The sequence below is a fragment of the Podarcis melisellensis genome (assembly GCF_964234715.1).
Source record: "Podarcis melisellensis genome assembly, chromosome: 2".
In the NCBI taxonomy this organism is placed as follows: Eukaryota; Metazoa; Chordata; class Lepidosauria; order Squamata; family Lacertidae; genus Podarcis; species Podarcis melisellensis.
In genome coordinates this window covers 110,083,474-110,099,832 of record NC_138529.1, presented here as the reverse complement: position 1 = coordinate 110,099,832, position 16,359 = coordinate 110,083,474, and the positions used below count along the sequence as shown (strand labels likewise).

Sequence of the window (16,359 nt, the reverse complement as noted above, 5' to 3'; positions counted from 1 at the left end):
TGATGTGCTTTTGAACTGCTAGGTTGGCAGGAGCAGGGACCGAGCAATGGGAGCTCACCCCGTCGCGGGGATTCGAACCACCGACCTTCTGATCGGCAAGTCCTAACAGCAGACAATTTGCTATAATAATTTAGAACTTATTCTTTTTTGTCACTTTAATAAAGATATGCTTTTAGTGATTAACGGCATCCTACCCAGATATGGAAAATATTGTCTGAAGTGCTGGTAGATAGCAATAAAAGCATCAATCTATAAACACACACATACGCACTCCAAGGTTAAATGTACTTTCAGACATGCGTCAAACACTCATAATGCCTTCACTTTGCAGAATTATGTTCATTCTCAACCATCTTTTTGGCAAAGCCTGTTTCCTCAGACAATATTCTTTCTCGAGTGGCTTCTCTATCTTCTCCCAAAACTCAGTGCTCCCATGGACTTTGCAGAAGAGCATTTCTCTTCGATAAAATGCTGGGACGAAGAAATAGAGAGAGAATTAGATTACTGCAACATGTTATAGAAAAGGCTACCTCTGAAAAGACAGGCAAAATATTTTACAAGAAACAACACAGACAGAATAATTGTGGATCGAGGGCCCGACCCCCAATATGTGAAATAAACACACAAGGACACACGATATAAGGTTAATGGGCAAGAAAAGGCCACAACTTTATTGATTACAGCAGTGAAAAGGTATTGGCTTAGGCATTGGATGACTATAGGAGGTGGGTTTATTCAACAGTAGGTGGAGCCTGTTGATGCTAATTCAACTATAGGCTCACCCCCTGATGTCACTGAGGGTCGTGCCATGGCCTCCCGCCAATCAGGCATCGGACAGAATACACAACCGCCAGATTCCTTTAACGGAATAACCCACGGTAGATAGCATAGGCGATGGCCACACCTAGCCCTTGACACACATGAATCCAATGCCTAACCTACCCACCAATACCACAAAAGTTGTGACGATTGCTACGAGGTAGGCGAAAAAACCAAAAAGCCTAATGCCAAATGGAAAAATTCCTACCAGGTCCCCCAGACAACCGGGGCGACCAACCTAAGGTCCATAGCAAGGCCAAAAACCTAGACCCTGAGCTAAATGGGAGTGGAGGGTGGGTGACTCGCTGCGGGACGACGACGACTGAGAAGGAGGTGGAGCTGGCCCCGCAGCATTAAGCTGCTAAACACGCCCCCTGGAGACACCTGGCTGGCTGCCTCCGGTGGGCGTGGGCACCAGCCAGGTGAGGAGGGGCGGGGGCTATGGCCCCTGGCCAGGAGGTGGAGCTCGGGCTCCCGCCCACAACCACTCCCCTCTCTTCCAGGGAGGAGAGTCTTTGCCACACACAGGAAGAGCAAGGATATAGCTTGAACGCTTCCCCTGCAGCTTTATAAATCATTTAATATGAATGGAAGTCGTTAACATTGAGGTTGTTGTATAAGGGATTGTTATTTTGACCAGGGTTTAATTGAAACTAATAAGATTTTGGAACGCAGAAATAAAGTAAATCATCAAACCATCAATTCTAGCATGCTGGGGGGCACCTAAATTACATAATTTGGTATCTGAATGATTGGTATTAGTAATTGTATTATAATTTGGCATTGTTATAATGAGGCTACTATTGGATTATTGTAATTGAAAACTAATAAAAAACATAATCTAATTTATGTATATATTTAATGCCAATCCTGGTCCCACTACATTGGCTGCCAATTAGTTTCCAGGCCTGATTCAAAGTGCCGGTTTTGACTCATAAAGCCTTGAATGACTCAGGGCCACAGTACCTCAAGGTCTGACTCTTTCCAGACCCTGTGTTCATCATCTGAGGCCCTTCTTTGTGTGCCTCCTCTGCGAGAGGTCCAGAGGGTGGCAACACGAGAACGGGGCCTTTTACCCAGTGGCTCCCCACTTGTGGAATGCTCTCCCCAGAGAGGCTTGCTTGGCACCTTCATTACATATCTTTTAGGTTGAGGCAAAAACATTATTTTCCTCCCAGGCCTTTGGCTAATTAAATAATCTATGGCCTTTTAAACTGGGGTGGGGGGAAATGTTCTTGATTTTGAGTATGCTATATATGGCTGTGTTTTTATATTGCAAAACACCCTATCATCTTCAGATGAAGGACGGTGTAGAATTTTAATAAATTATTAATAATAATAATAATAATAATAATAATAATAATAATAGGTAAACATTTGAGCTAAACTTGATCTTCCCATTCCACAGAATGAAGATTGGAATCCTAGACTGTACTGCTTCAGAATGAGGACATTGGAGGAGAGTCAGCCAAAAATATTTGCCCATGTAAAAAGAAGAAGAAAGAAAGAAAAAACCCTCTCTTCATGTAGTAAACTAGCTCATCAGGTTACATTTGCCCTTTGGCTAATTAAACAATCTGTGACCTTTTAAAAGCAGAGACATCACCTTGCCAACAAAGGTCTGTATAGTTAAAGTTTTCCCAGTAGTGATGTATGGAAGTGAGAGCTGGACCATCAAGAAGGCTGATCGCCGAGGAATTGATGCTTTTGAATTATGGTGCTGGAGGAGACTCTTGAGAGTCCCATGGACTGCAAGAAGATCAAACCTCTCCATTCTGAAGGAAATCAGCCCTGAGTGCTCACTGGAAGGACAGAATCTGAAGCTGAGGCTCCAATACTTTGGCCACCTCATGAGAAGAGAAGACTCCCTGGAAAAGACCCTGATGTTGGGAAAGATGGAGGGCACAAGGAGAAGGGGATGACAGAGGAGGAGATGGTTGGGCAGTGTTCTCGAAGCTACCAGCATGAGTTTGACCAAACTGCGGGAGGCAGTGGAAGACAGGAGTGCCTGGCGTTCTCTGGTCCATGGGGTCACGAAGAGTCGGACACGACTAAACGACTAAACAACAACAATGGGCTTTTAAACTACTTTTTTGTGGGGAGGGAGGGTATTGTTTGACTTTGTTACTATGTTATGTATTTTAGTATTTATATTGCAAACCATCCTGTGATCTTCGGATGAAGAATGGTAGAGAAATGAAACTAATTAATCAATTAATTAAAGAAGAACGATCATTTAAGGCAGGTTGTGTTGATCTGCTCAGCAGTGGATAATCTCTGCTCCATAGACATAATTAAACCTGCCAGCCAAAATTATGACATGTGGAAGTAAATATAACAATGTCTCACCTGGTGTTCTCAGGTGTGAAGAATCTCTACTGGGATGAATATTCATGAGGTCCGTCATCTATGTGAGCTGCCTGGTGTCTGAGAAGGGCTGATTTCAAAGAAAAACATTCCCTACACTTTAAGCACTTATACGGCTTCCTCCCAGTGTGGAGTCTCTGGTGGTTTTTGAGGTATGACGTCCGAGCAAAAAATTTCCCACACTCCGTGCATTTAAAGGGTTTCTCTCCTGTGTGGATCCTCCGGTGCATCACATATTGCGATTTGCAAGCAAAACATTTCCCACACTCCATGCATTTATAAGGTTTTTCTCCTGTGTGGGCCTTGTGGTGCTTCACGAGGCTAGATTTCACAGTGAAACACTTCCCACACTCCAGGCATTTGAACGGTTTTTCCCCTGTATGGACTCTCAGGTGTGTCTGGAGATTTGATTTATTAGCAAAAGCCTTCCCACACACCTTGCATGTGTAGGGTTTCTCTCCTGTATGAACTCTTTGATGTTCCACAAGACGGGACTTAAGATTAAAACATTTCCCGCACTCCAAACATTTAAAGGGCTTCTCTCCCGTGTGAACACTTTTGTGGATTGTGAGGTGCGATTTTTGAGCAAAGCACTTCCCACACTCCAAACACTTATGTGGTTTCTTTCCCCCATGGACTCTCTGGTGGTTCGCGAGATGCAACTTCCAGGAGAAGCATTTCCCACACTCTAAACATTTGTAGAGTTTCTCCCCTCTGTGGACCCTCTCGTGGCTGCGGAGGTGCGATTTCCAAGCAAAACATTTCCCGCACTCGGAGCATTTGCACGCTTCCTCAGTCGCGTGGCTTCTCTGGTGGAGTGTGAGGTTTGATTTCCAAGCAAAACACTTCCCGCACTGCGCGCATTTGTAGGTTTTCTCGCCGGTGTGGACCCTCTGGTGTCCCGTAAAGGCAGAGGAATCGGCAAAGCATTTCCCACACGCCAGGCATTTGTAAGGTTTCTCTCCCGTGTGGGTTCGGCGGTGGATCGTGAGGTGTGATTTCTGAGCAAAGGACTTCTCGCAGTCCACGCAGTCGAAAGGTTTCTCTCCTGTGTGGGTTCGGCGGTGCATCACGAGGTACGATTTGTGAGCGAAACATCTGCCACATTCCAAGCACTTGTGCGCTTTCTCTCCCGTGTGAACCCTCTGGTGGCTCACAAGTTTTGATTTGTGGGCGAAACCTTTGCCGCAATCCAAGCACTGAAATGGTTTCTCTCCCGTGTGAATTCTCTGGTGCATCATGAGGTACGATTTCTGAGCAAACGTTTTGCCACATTCGGAGCACTTATATGGCTTCTCTCCAGTGTGGACACTCTGGTGCCTGTTGAGTTTTGGCTTTTCAGCAAAGCGCATCCCACACTCCAAGCATTGGTGAGGTTTCTCTCCCGTGTGGACTCTCTGGTGTATCACAAGCGGCCATTTCCAAGCGAAACATTTCCCACACTCGGAACATTTGTACGGTTTTTCTCCTGTGTGGACTCTCTGGTGCTCCACGAGCTTTGATTTACGAGCAAAGCACTTCCCACAGTCCATGCATTTGTTCAGTTTCTCTCCTTCTATCATTTGCTGGCGATTGGCAAGGGCAGATATCTGCGTTAACTGCAACCCCCACGTGAAATATAAATTCTTTTGATTGCACAGACCTGCTGAGATAAGAGGAAAATAGTAAAAAAATATTTATTTTGGAGGATAAAGAAGATTGAAACATGTTAAGAGTTAGAAGGTGCAAACTCAGCTACTAACATAAAGTAAAGGGGAGGCCCATCAACACCCACCTTTTCCTTCTCCCACAATGCCAGTACAGTCGTACAGGGGTACCTCTGGATACGAACGGGATCCGTTCAGGAGCCCTGTTCGTATCTAGAAGCAAACGTAACTAGCGACAGCACGTCTGCGCATGCACGTGTCGCTTTTCCCTGCTTCTGCGCATGCGCATGATTTCATTTTGAGTGTCTGCGCATGCGCAAGTGGCGAAACCCGGAAGTAATGCGCTCCGTTACTTCTGGGTTGTCGCGTAGCGCAACTCAAACGCGCTCAACCCGAAGCGCTTTCAACCCAAGGTATGACTGTACCTTGGTTTTCCTATTTAGTCCATTCTGGGAGCCCGTTCAACTCCCAAAACAGTTCGAAAACCAAGGCACAGCTTCCGATTGGCTGCAGGAGCATCCTGCAGCCAATCGGAAGCTGTGGAAGCCACACCGGATGTTTGGTTTCCAAAAAACGTTTGAAAACTGGAACAATCACTTCCAATTTTCGATCATTCGGGAGCCAAAATATTCGAGTTCAAAGGCGTTCAACTTCCAAGGTTCCACTGTATATCAAACACTAAAAAAGGTAAAGGGACCCCTGTTAGGTCCAGTCGCGGACAACTCTGGGGTTGCGGCGCTCATCTCACTTTATTGGCCGAGGGAGCCGGCGTACAGCTTCCGGGTCATGTGGCCAGCAGGACTAAGCCACTTCTGGTGAACCAGAGCAGCGCACAGAAACGTCGTTTACCTTCCCGCCAGAGTGGTACCTATTTATCTACTTGCACTTTGAGGTGCTTTCGAATTGCTAGGTTGGCAGGAGCAGGGACCGAGCAATGGGAGCTCACCCCGTCACGGGGATTCAAACCGCCGACCTTCTGATCGGCAAGTACTAGGCTCTGTGGTTTAGACCACAGCTCCACCCATGTCCCTATATCAAACACTTAACTCCTCTCAAAATATAAATATAATGAAGCTTAAGGGCTAGGTGCTGTACAATAATTAAATTAAGAGGAAATCCTAACATTTTAAAAGGATAATGGCCAGATTCCCCAGAAATCTGGAAAGAGCCATGGTCTCCTGGTTTCCTAAAACCCCTCACCTGAGTTGGAGCTGGAACTCTCTGTTTCATCCAAGTCCTGAGAATCTGGCACCCACAGCTCTCCCTGCTTTTCCAGCTGGCAAATAAGTTCAGGTTTGGCGAATGGAGATCCTTCTCAGGAAAGAAAAACAGAGAATGTCTAAGGATGTGATGAAACCCCGCAAACTCATCCTATGACCCCCCCCCCCAGTGACTCCGGAAAACAAGCCCCCAAAGTCCCTTTCACAACACAATTCACCATCAAATACATAGCTGAATTTCCTGAATTTATAAAAATAACAGCAAATTATTTTTTAAAATATATCCCTGAACCTTTCCGGGTTGCACTGTGCATTGTTACAGCAACTTAAAGGTCAGAAGACTTTTTCCTAGGCAACATGTTGGCTATTGTATTTGTTTACCCACTACGTCATGGGTAGGCAAACTAAGGCCCAGGGGCCAGATCCGGCTCAGTCACCTTCCAAATCCAGCCTGAGGACGGTCCGGGAATCAGCATGTTTTTACATGAGTAGAATGTGTGCTTTTATTTAAAATGCATCTCTGGGTTATTTGTGGGGCATAGGAATTCATTCATTCCCCGCCCAAAAAAATATGGTCCGGCCCCCCCAAGGTCTGAGGGACAGTGGACCGGCCCCCTGCTGAAAATGTTTGCTGACCTCTGCACTACGTGGTTTGCCTTAAAACTGAGCTCCTCCAAAATCCCATGCCCATCTCTGCCATTTTGCACTGGTGTTACTCTTGATTTATAACCCATTTCAATGTACAGTGGTCAGTAAGCCCTGTAAATCCCTGACCCCATGCGTACGGCCTTAAATGATCTAAAGAATGCTAAAGAATGGGGCAGATGCATGAACAATGCAATGTCTTGGTCTTCCCTCAGAATAGCCTGCCGTGACATTGCAATCTGACCTTTAAAAACCTTAAGAAATTAGGACATTAATAAATACATAGAGTCGTTATTTGCCCTGTGAACATGAAGACATCCAGCTGTTTCATAATGAAGACAGAAGCTCCTTACCCAACGAGGCCACGTTCCCATAATTCTCCAACATGACATCCCTGTACAAGGCCCTTTGGTCAGGATCCAGCAGAGCCCCCTGGCTCTCCGTGAAATACACAGCCACGTCTTCAAAGGTCACCACCGGCCCCTGCAAGGACAAAGAGACCCTCATCTCATTTCTCACATATGGTTTCAAAAGGATATGGTAAAGGTAAAGGACCCCTGACAGTTAAGTCCAGTCACGAATGACTCTGGGGTTGCGGTGCTCATCTCGCTTTACTGGCCGAGGGAGCCGACGTCTGTCTGCAGACAGTTTTTCTGTGTCATGTGGCCAGCATGACTAAGCCGCTTCTGGCGAACCAGAGCAGCGCACGGAAATGCCGTTTACCTTCCCGTCGGAGTGGTACCTATTTATCTACTTGCACTTTGACGTGCTTTCGAACTGCTGGGTGGGCAGGAGCAGGGACTGAGCAACGGGAGCTCACCCTGTTGCGAGGATTCGAACCGCCGACTGTCCGATCGGCAAGCCCTAGGCTCAGTGGTTTAGGCCACAGCGCCACCCGCGTTTCAAAAGGATAGAACTCTGCAACTCTAGAATCCCTTTCAAAAGTCTGAGCCACAGACACAGAACAGAAAGTAGCCACCCCAGAGGGCATCTTACTCAGCTCAACTTACAGAAACCACTTGAAGCCGCATCTACTTATGCATTGATCTCCAAAGCCCTAGCAACACAGGCCAATGTTTTTTCTGCCCAAAACTCCAAATGCGAAACACCAGGTTGTGTGATTTTAAGAAAAGGTTTCTGGGATGTGCCAATTCAGATTGCAGTGGGTGATCAGAATACTCCTCCATACAAAAAACAAAACCAAACCAGTAACAATACCCTTCCTATGCAGAGAAAATTAGCATAGTCATCCGACGTGTTCTAGTCTGTGAGATGTCCATGCAGTGTGATGTGCAGGACATTTTGTACCGGGGAGGGCATTCAAAATGCGGGTGTCCTGGTGCAAGCTCAGTTTTCCACACACACACACCCCACGTGATCTGCTTCCTGCGTAGACTTGCCCCAGATGCCCCACTCCAGAAAGGGAGATCCACACACAGAATAAAAATTTGTATTAATGGAGATTGTAAAGTGTGGGTTGTAAACATTCTTGCTCTGTGAATGAGAAATTTCTCATTCACATACTTCTTGCTCTGTGAATGAGAAATGCAAATCTCCATCCATTGTCCTGGGTAAACTAGTCTGTGGATCTTGTAGGAACGTTCTTCCAAAAGTTATTTCTGCCGTAAATTGTCCCACTTACTAGATGGATCTTTTCATCCAATCCAGAAGAAGTCTTTTTACATTCACAAGGGGAGAGGGGTGGAGGAAAGGAAGGAAACAAGTGGTGCATTGGGTTGTTCCCTGCCTGGTTCACTCTCCTTGCATTAGGTCCTGGTTTCCCCCCCCCTCTCCTCCCACCCACCAATCAGCTTACAGAGGATCTCCTACCTGGTTTGGCTGTTGTGCAACATCTTGCCTTGTCCTGGAAGGTGGGGGCAATCTCATTTGAGACTTGGATATCATTTTTTCACTCTGCAGGGCTAAGGAGGGTGAAGCAAAGAGAGAGGGGACATTTTCAGAAGCATAAACGTTCAATGCGACATCGCACCCCCAAAATGGACAAGCCATTTGCTAACTTCACATTGTGGGAAGAAAGGAAGGGGCGAAATTCTCAATGGCTTCAGCACTGATTGCTGGGACAGTGGAAGTTGCTCCAAGTCCCAGTCACCACATGGAAGCAGTTTAAAGTCCAAATAGTTTACTGCTGCAGAAGATACGGCTCAGTGTAACAGTTCCAGGACATACAGCTTGTAAGCTTTTGCGGATACAGATATAGATACAGATACAGTTACATACAAGTACAAAGTGTCTCTGTGGCTCCAAATAAATTCCAGCCATTCAAGACAGCACTGGACAAGCAACAGACTCTGACTTGCATTGACAAACACTAACTGAGCTGCAATACATTAATTGCAGATATACCTGGTGCACTGGGCTGTTATCATAGCAACTGGCTTGGCTGACCTTGCACATTTGATTAACTGATCCATGGGGTGATTTATGCTCAGAAAGGAAATGAACCCCTTCTCAGGTCCAGTTGCTCCAACACTGATGCACTAGGAAGCTTCCTTACTCTGAGTCGCACCCTTGGCCCCTCCTGTTCATTCAGTCAAGCTGGCAATGGCTACGAGGTCTTTGCCTTCCTGTTGGAGCAAACCTAAGATTACACCTGGTACCTTCTGCCAAAAAACTATCTGTTCTACCCTTGAGCTCCCAGGTAAGACAGCTTTACCAATTAGGACAGGATAACTCATGAAGTGGCCATCTCTCTGTGGCTGAAAGATGGAAGATTACCAGATCTATTCCTTACATCCCACACCAAAAGTGATAACACACTTTACAGTCACTGTAAACCAGTGTTTTTCAACCACTGTTCCGTGGCACACTAGTGTGCCGCGAGATGTTGCCTGGTGTGCCGTGGGAAAAATTGAAAAATTCAAAAGATTTAAAAATAAAGTATTTTATAATTTTTCATATTTCTGTTTACTTACTATTTCATAATAAAGTAATTATAAAATACTTTCTTTGTGTTTATTTGATTCCTATTCACGAGAATTACTTTATATATAGTCAATATAGGCACAGAGTTAAATTTTTTAACATTTTCTAATGGTGGTGTGCCTCGTGATTTTTTTCATGAAACAAGTGTGCCTTTGCCCAAAAAAGGTTGAAAAACACTGCTGTAAACAGCAATTTGCCAGCCACCCAAATTATTGAGGAGGCCCATGCCCAGATGGTAGAAAGCCCCTTGGGGATAGAAACCCACTTCTGGACAGCTGATTCTGCCATTCTGCAAGATGCACAAAAGCCAAAGAACTGGTCCATTGAAAAGGAATTGAAAACCCTCAGCCAGGAACTACTTTATTTTTATTAGGAAAAGGTGCAACATCACAAAAATAGTGAGCAAGCTTTCAGCTTCTCAAGAACTATTTCCTTTTCTAGGAAAGACTTCATTCTCTCTACTAGATAATACTAACAACTGCCTAACATGGAGCCTCTCTCTCTTTCAATTATATTTTTACCAAGTTTCAACATTTTCAACATATACAATCCAATGTGCATTTAATTTTTTTCTTTTCTCTCTCTTTTTAAACCTAAAATTAATTTCCATCTTTGCTAATCTAAACACTGCCGTGTGTCTATTTCTAACTAAGGTTTCTGAGAATGCAATCTCCATCCCTCTCTCTTTCTCGGACCTGCGCGCAATCGCAGGCGGGAAGAACCGCGGTGTGTTTCCTTGTCCATGCGGTGGCGCTTTCCCCGGGCACAGCCTGATCCATCAAAGACCAAAATCGCCTCCCACATCGCATCTTTAAAGGAAATCCTGCAGACGCCATTTTGCCCCCCTCCCCATTAGACCAACTCGCCACTCCCCGCTTTGTTTAACAGCTGGAAGAAGAGCTCTGAGTAACTCGCAAGCTTGCTCGCTATTTGGGGGCGCGCGCGAGATTTTTATATTTGACGGATACACTCAGATCAGGCGGAAATAAAAATAAAGGTGTGGTTTTTTTAAATGCAACATGTATAATTCTAAAGGTAAACCCTACTCACCCAAAGTGCAGACGCGTTTTCTTGGCTGCTGCAGCCTCCAAGCCGGTGGAGACGATCCCAGGCAAAGGTAGCCTTGCGCGCCCTCCCTGCGCACTCGCGCAAGCTGGAGGAGAGTGCGGACCTTGGTGGAGCGCGAAGGGATCGGATCGGAGGCTGGGACCCGCGTCTCTTGCCCCTCTCCGAGGTGCTGCAGGCGTCGCCGGACGGAGGAAAGATTGTCGCGGCTCTTGCAAATTGACCCTGATCTCGGAGAGCGCGCGGGCGAGTCTTATGGCATCATCGCACGCACTGCTCTGACCTTGGGGGTGGTCGGTGGGGGGATCTGATAGGAGACATGCATTTCCACGCAGGGGAAAGTTGCTCCCCGTCCCACTCAGCAAAGGTCCAAATGGGTTGCTGTTGCAGAAGAGAAGGCTCAGCAAAAGAGTGCGTAGATATAGCTACAGCTTGTCGGGTTGGCAACGGATCCCGGTTGTTCCAAATGAACTCCAGCAATTCAAGACCAGCGCACTCTGCATAAGGATGACGGCGCACAAACTAAGCTGATCTATAGTCATCACAGATATAGGCAAGGCGCTGGGCCATTGCCATAGCAACTGGTTGACCTTGCACCTGCCATGAGCTCATGCGTGGAGCGATTTGCACTCACACATTAACCCCTTCTCATGTCTAGTTACTCCAATAATGATCAAAACAAACACGGCTACCTATCTGTAATTCCAATAATGATGTGTGTTTGTGTGTATAAATATATAATTATTGCATTTAGGTAAAAAAAGAAAAAGGACCCCTGGACGCTTAAGTCCAGTCAAAGGTGACTATGGGGTTGTGGCGCTCATCTCGCTTTCAGGCTGAGGGAGCTGGCGTTTGTCCACAGACACCTTTCCGGGTCATGTGGCCAGCAGGACTAAACTGCTTCTGGTGCAACTGAGCAGTGACAGAAACCATAGTGCACAGAAACACCGTTTACCTTCCCACCACAGAGATACCTATTTATCTCCTTGCACTGGCACGCTTTCAAACTGCTAGGTTGGCAGGAGCTGGGACAGAGCAAAGGGAGCTCACTCCGTGGCGGGGATTTGAACCGGCGACCTTCCGATCGGCAAGCCCAAGAGTCTGAGTGGTTTAGACCACAGCGCCACCCGCATCCCTAGTTACTGCATTCTCAAGCCACTTCTCTACCAAGGAGCTCAGTGCATGTTCTCCCCTTCCCCATTTGATCTTCACAACAGCCCTGCGAAGTAAGGTTAGGTTTTGGAGAGACTGGTAAGGGCTGGTTGGGGATTTGAACCCAGGTCTCCCAGGCCCTTGTGCAGGGCACTTAACCTCTCCAGTGGTACCTCGGGTTAAGTACTTAATTCGTTCCGGAGGTCCATTCTTAACCTGAAACTGTTCTTAACCTGAAGCACCACTTTAGCTAATGGGGCCTCCTGCTGCTGCTGCGCCGCCGGAGCATGATTTCTGTTCTCTTTTTTTTTATAATAATATTTATTAAAAATTTTGTTTAAACAGTAAGAGAACATACAAAATGACATATAGTTTTTCAATATCCACATTTCATTCACCTCCTTGGACTTCCTCGCAACTCTCGTTCCTGCCTTCCAAAATCTCAAACTTTACCCAGCAATTTATTACCTTGTTTCAATTCTTATAATATAATTTTCCAATATTCTATCCCCAATTTTAGATAATTTAGTTCTCGACTTTTAAAAACTTAATTTTAACATGGTATTTATCCAAAATTTATCTTTTCTTTTGATTACATTTATCTTCATATTCCTTTTAACTAACTTATTGGTGCCATTTTGTTGCTAATCTTACATCTTTCTTAACATTCATACAATTTACAGTGTTTTTGTAGATAGTCCTTAAATTTCTTCCAGTCCTCCTCCACGACTTCTTCTCCCAGGTCTCGGATTCTGCCAGTCATTTCCGCCAGTTCCATATAGTCCATCAGTTGCATCTGCCATTCTTCCAGTGTGGGCAAATCTTGGGTTTTCCAGTATTTAGCGATGAGTATCCTTGCTGCTGTTGTTGCATACATAAAAAAAAGTTCGGTCTTTCTTTAACACCCTCTGGCCGACAATGCCTAAAAGAAAGGCCTCTGGTTTCTTAGGAAAGGTATACTTAAATACCTTTTTCAGCTCATTATATATCATTTCCCAGAAAGCCTTGACTCTAGGGCAGGTCCACCAGATGTGAAAGAACGTTCCTTGATGATTTCTGTTCTCATCCTGAAGCAAAGTTCTTAACCCGAGGTAGTATTTCTGGGTTAGTGGAGTCTGTAACCTGAAGCGTCTGTATCCTGAAGCGTATGTAACCCGAAGTACCACTGTATACACACCAGCTTCTTCTGTATATTACTATGATCAATAATAATACATGTATGTTCCGTTTAGTTATTACTGGTAAGAGATGTTTCTCTTATCGTGTTTGTTGGCAACCTTGTTTGTGGCAACAAGCACTCCGTTCCTCATTTATTTATTATATTTATATCTGGGCCTTTAATCCAAAGAGTTTGAGGCTGCGTACACCATGTGTCTGCGCCCATCTGCGGGAAAACAACAACCCTGCGAGGTGAGGCAGTTAAAGAATGCGGCTGGCCCAAGTTCACTCACTGAAATTGCATGGCTGAGATTGGGGGGTGGGATTCAAACCTTGGTCGCCCCAGTCCATGGATAGGCAAACTAAGGCCCGGGTGCCAGATCCGGCCCAATCGCCTTCTAAATCCGGTCCGCAGACGGTGTGGGAATCAGCTTGTTTTTACATGAGTAGAATGTGTCCTTTTATTTAAAATGCATCTCTGGGTTATTTGTGGGACTTGTATATGCAATAACTAGGGGTGCGGGTGGCGCTGTGGTCTAAACCACTCAGACTCTTGGGCTTGCCGATCAGAAGGTCAGAGGTTCGAATCCCCGTGACGGGGTGAGCTCCCGTTGCTCAGTCACAGCTCCTGCCCACCTAGCAGTTTGAAAGCACATCAAAGTGCAAGTAGATAAATAGGTACCACTCTGGCGGGAAGGTAAACGGCGTTTCCGTGCGCTGCTCTGGTTCACCAGAAGCGGCTTAGTCCTGCTGGCCACATGACCCGGAAGCTGTACGCCGGCTCCCTTGGCCAATAAAGTGAGATGAGCGCCGCAACCCCAGAGTCGGCCACGACTGGACCTAATGGTTAGGGTCCCTTTACCTTTACCTCGGGTTAAGAATTTAATTCGTTCTGGAGATCCGTTCTTAATCTGAAACTGTTCTTAACCTGAAGCACCACTTTAGCTAATGGGGCCTGCCGCTGCTGCCGTGCGATTTATGTTCTCCTCCTGAAGCAAAGTTCTTAACCAGAGGTACTATTTCTGGGTTAGCGGAGTCTGTAACCTGAAGCATCTGTAACCTGAAGCGTATGTAACCCGAGGTACCACTGTATAAGGCAGAGATTCAGGAGGACATTGATGCCAATCGTTTAATCGTTTTACGCGCCTGCGTAAAATCGAGAGGAAGAAAGAACCTGAGAGAGACCATCACAGCGCGCTTCCTGGGGCTTTAAAACATGAAGCAATCACGGACATCATTTTGCAAAGCGCAGCTTTCAAAGCTCCCCTCCGGCCTGTTGTCTTGCAGCAGAGGCAGAGGCGGCGGAGCACGCACGCGCCTTCCCCACCGGGCGCCCCCTTGGCCCCCTTCCTCCGAAACCCCCAAGCAGCCCTTGGGTCCCGGAGCAAGAGCTTGGCCAGGCGCGCCCATTCGCCGCGCGCTGCGCTCCCGTCTCAGCCAATCGGGCGCCTGGAGAGCACCCCGAAATGGAAGAGCTTTGGACAGAGTTCTCTAATATAGATCGTTGCCTCTCCCCCTCCCTACCATGTAAGCTCCCCGGTGCAGAAGGGGGAGCTGCCCCGCGTGGAAATCAGCGGAGGAATCTGTTATGTACTGAATTGAATAGGATCCAAACTGCAACAGTCTGATTGGTCCTAGAACAATAGGATCCAAAAGGCAGCAGTCTGATTGGTCCTAGAACAATAGGATTCAGAATGCAGCAGTCTGATTGGTCCTAGAACAATGCAGCAATATGATTGGTTGGCAGGAACCACCCAATCATGCTCCAGATAGAAGTGAATCCACAACTTGATTGGCTTACAGTAGAATTCCAGAATTAGCCAATCACGTGCAGCCCATTGTGTAAATAATGTATATAAAGCAGATACTTTGAGGAGACTTTCATTCATTCCTCCTCACCACTATGAGCTGAATAAAGAGCATGAAATCACTTTGCGACTCTGAGTATATTTCAGAATCTAAGGTAGATCCCCTCCAGCCAAAGGCAAAGTGAGGAGCTCGTGCTCTTGCTAACCCAAAGTCTTATTTCATCTGAAACTTTTCTTTGAAAAAATATAATCGTTGAACAAATACCTACTGTCGTTTACAATTTCTTTTCTCACCCATTGTTAGAGACTTCTCAACAGCTCTTTTCGTCCTGCTCTTCCCTTCCTCTTCTTTTTCCTCCCACCCCTTCTCCTGTCGGAGCCAACCCGTTTTGGTACCCGAACAGCAGCATCTAATCCTGCCCTCCACCCCAAACCAAGCTCTTTTGGCGCCTGAGGCAAAAAAGCCTGCAAGTTCCTCTCTCTGCTTCCTCCTTTGCAGTTATTACGCCACCATCATAAGATTAACTGCGGAACAATTTCCTGCCCTTTCATGACATCACCCCCAAGCGCCCCCCCCCGTCTGCCTCAGGGGAAGGGACAATCCCCAGGGACAATTCATAAAGTGTGGCAGCAATGCAGGTGATTCTCATTCATCCCTTCAAAGCAGCCAATCACTGAGTAATAACAATTATCATTTATCATTTATACCCCGCCCATCTGGCTGGGTTTCCCCACAACACAACATTAAAAGCACAATAGAACATCAAACATTAAAAACTTCCCCAAACAGGGCTATCTTCAGATGTCTTCTAAAAGTCAGATAGTTGTTTATTTCCTTGGCTTCTGATGGAAGGGCGTTCCACAGGGTGGGCGCCACTACCGAGAAGGCCCTCTTGTCTGGTTCCCTGTAACCTCACTTCTCGCAGGGAGGTTACCGCCAGAAGGCCCTTGGAGCTGGACTTCAGTGTCCGGGCTGAGCCCCAGATGCCCACCTTAGCCAATCAAGCTGCCTGATATCCAGGAATTGTTGTAAACAAAATCTGCCCTTATTCCCTTATGGGGTAAACAAAAGCCCTTATAGAGTCCTTTGTAGGTTCTCCATCGGTAGGAGAAAATAACAGAGGCCAACCAGAGAATATTGAGAAGCAAAGCAGCTAGTAAGCCTGATCTTTATTAAAGCTGTTGCAACAGGGTGCTCCCCTCACCCACAGGAAAGGAGGAGGACCCAGAATAAAGGTGTGCCTGCCCTTATATAGACATTTTAAATTCCCTGCCCTGGAGCTCAAGACCACCCCTCCATACATCATACATACATCACAGAAGGGGTGTAACCCAAGACCACCCCCCACAAACATCATACCTACCTCACAGAAAAGGCGGTCTACAACAGAAATTTGAACATTGTTGTTTTTCCTGTCTGCCAGGTTATCTGATAATGCCTTATCTGATTGCCTTTCCTGGTAGTCTGGCCATTCCTTTGAGATGGTGATTTCCCAATTCCTGAGACTATGGGAAGGTTCCCTCACCCCTCCCTCC

General features: G+C 46.3%; 1 protein-coding gene across 2 annotated transcripts; it reads right to left on the bottom strand.

The window, feature by feature from the left end:
- Positions 1-11,373, bottom strand: LOC309364564 (uncharacterized protein). 2 transcript variants are annotated; one of them, XM_081902143.1, is made up of 6 exons: positions 10,691-11,373; positions 8,528-8,619; positions 7,051-7,180; positions 6,033-6,143; positions 3,169-4,831; positions 1-471 (listed from the first exon to the last, which is right to left on the bottom strand). In XM_081902143.1, exons 2-5 carry the CDS (start codon positions 8,600-8,602, stop codon positions 3,195-3,197), a joined length of 1,953 nt encoding a protein of 650 aa, XP_081758269.1. In that variant the 5' UTR covers positions 8,603-8,619; positions 10,691-11,373; the 3' UTR covers positions 1-471; positions 3,169-3,194. The 2 variants fall into 2 exon arrangements, with proteins under 2 accessions (XP_081758269.1, XP_081758270.1); XM_081902144.1 differs by having other exon boundaries at positions 3,169-4,828.
- Positions 11,374-16,359: the final 4,986 nt, after the last annotated feature.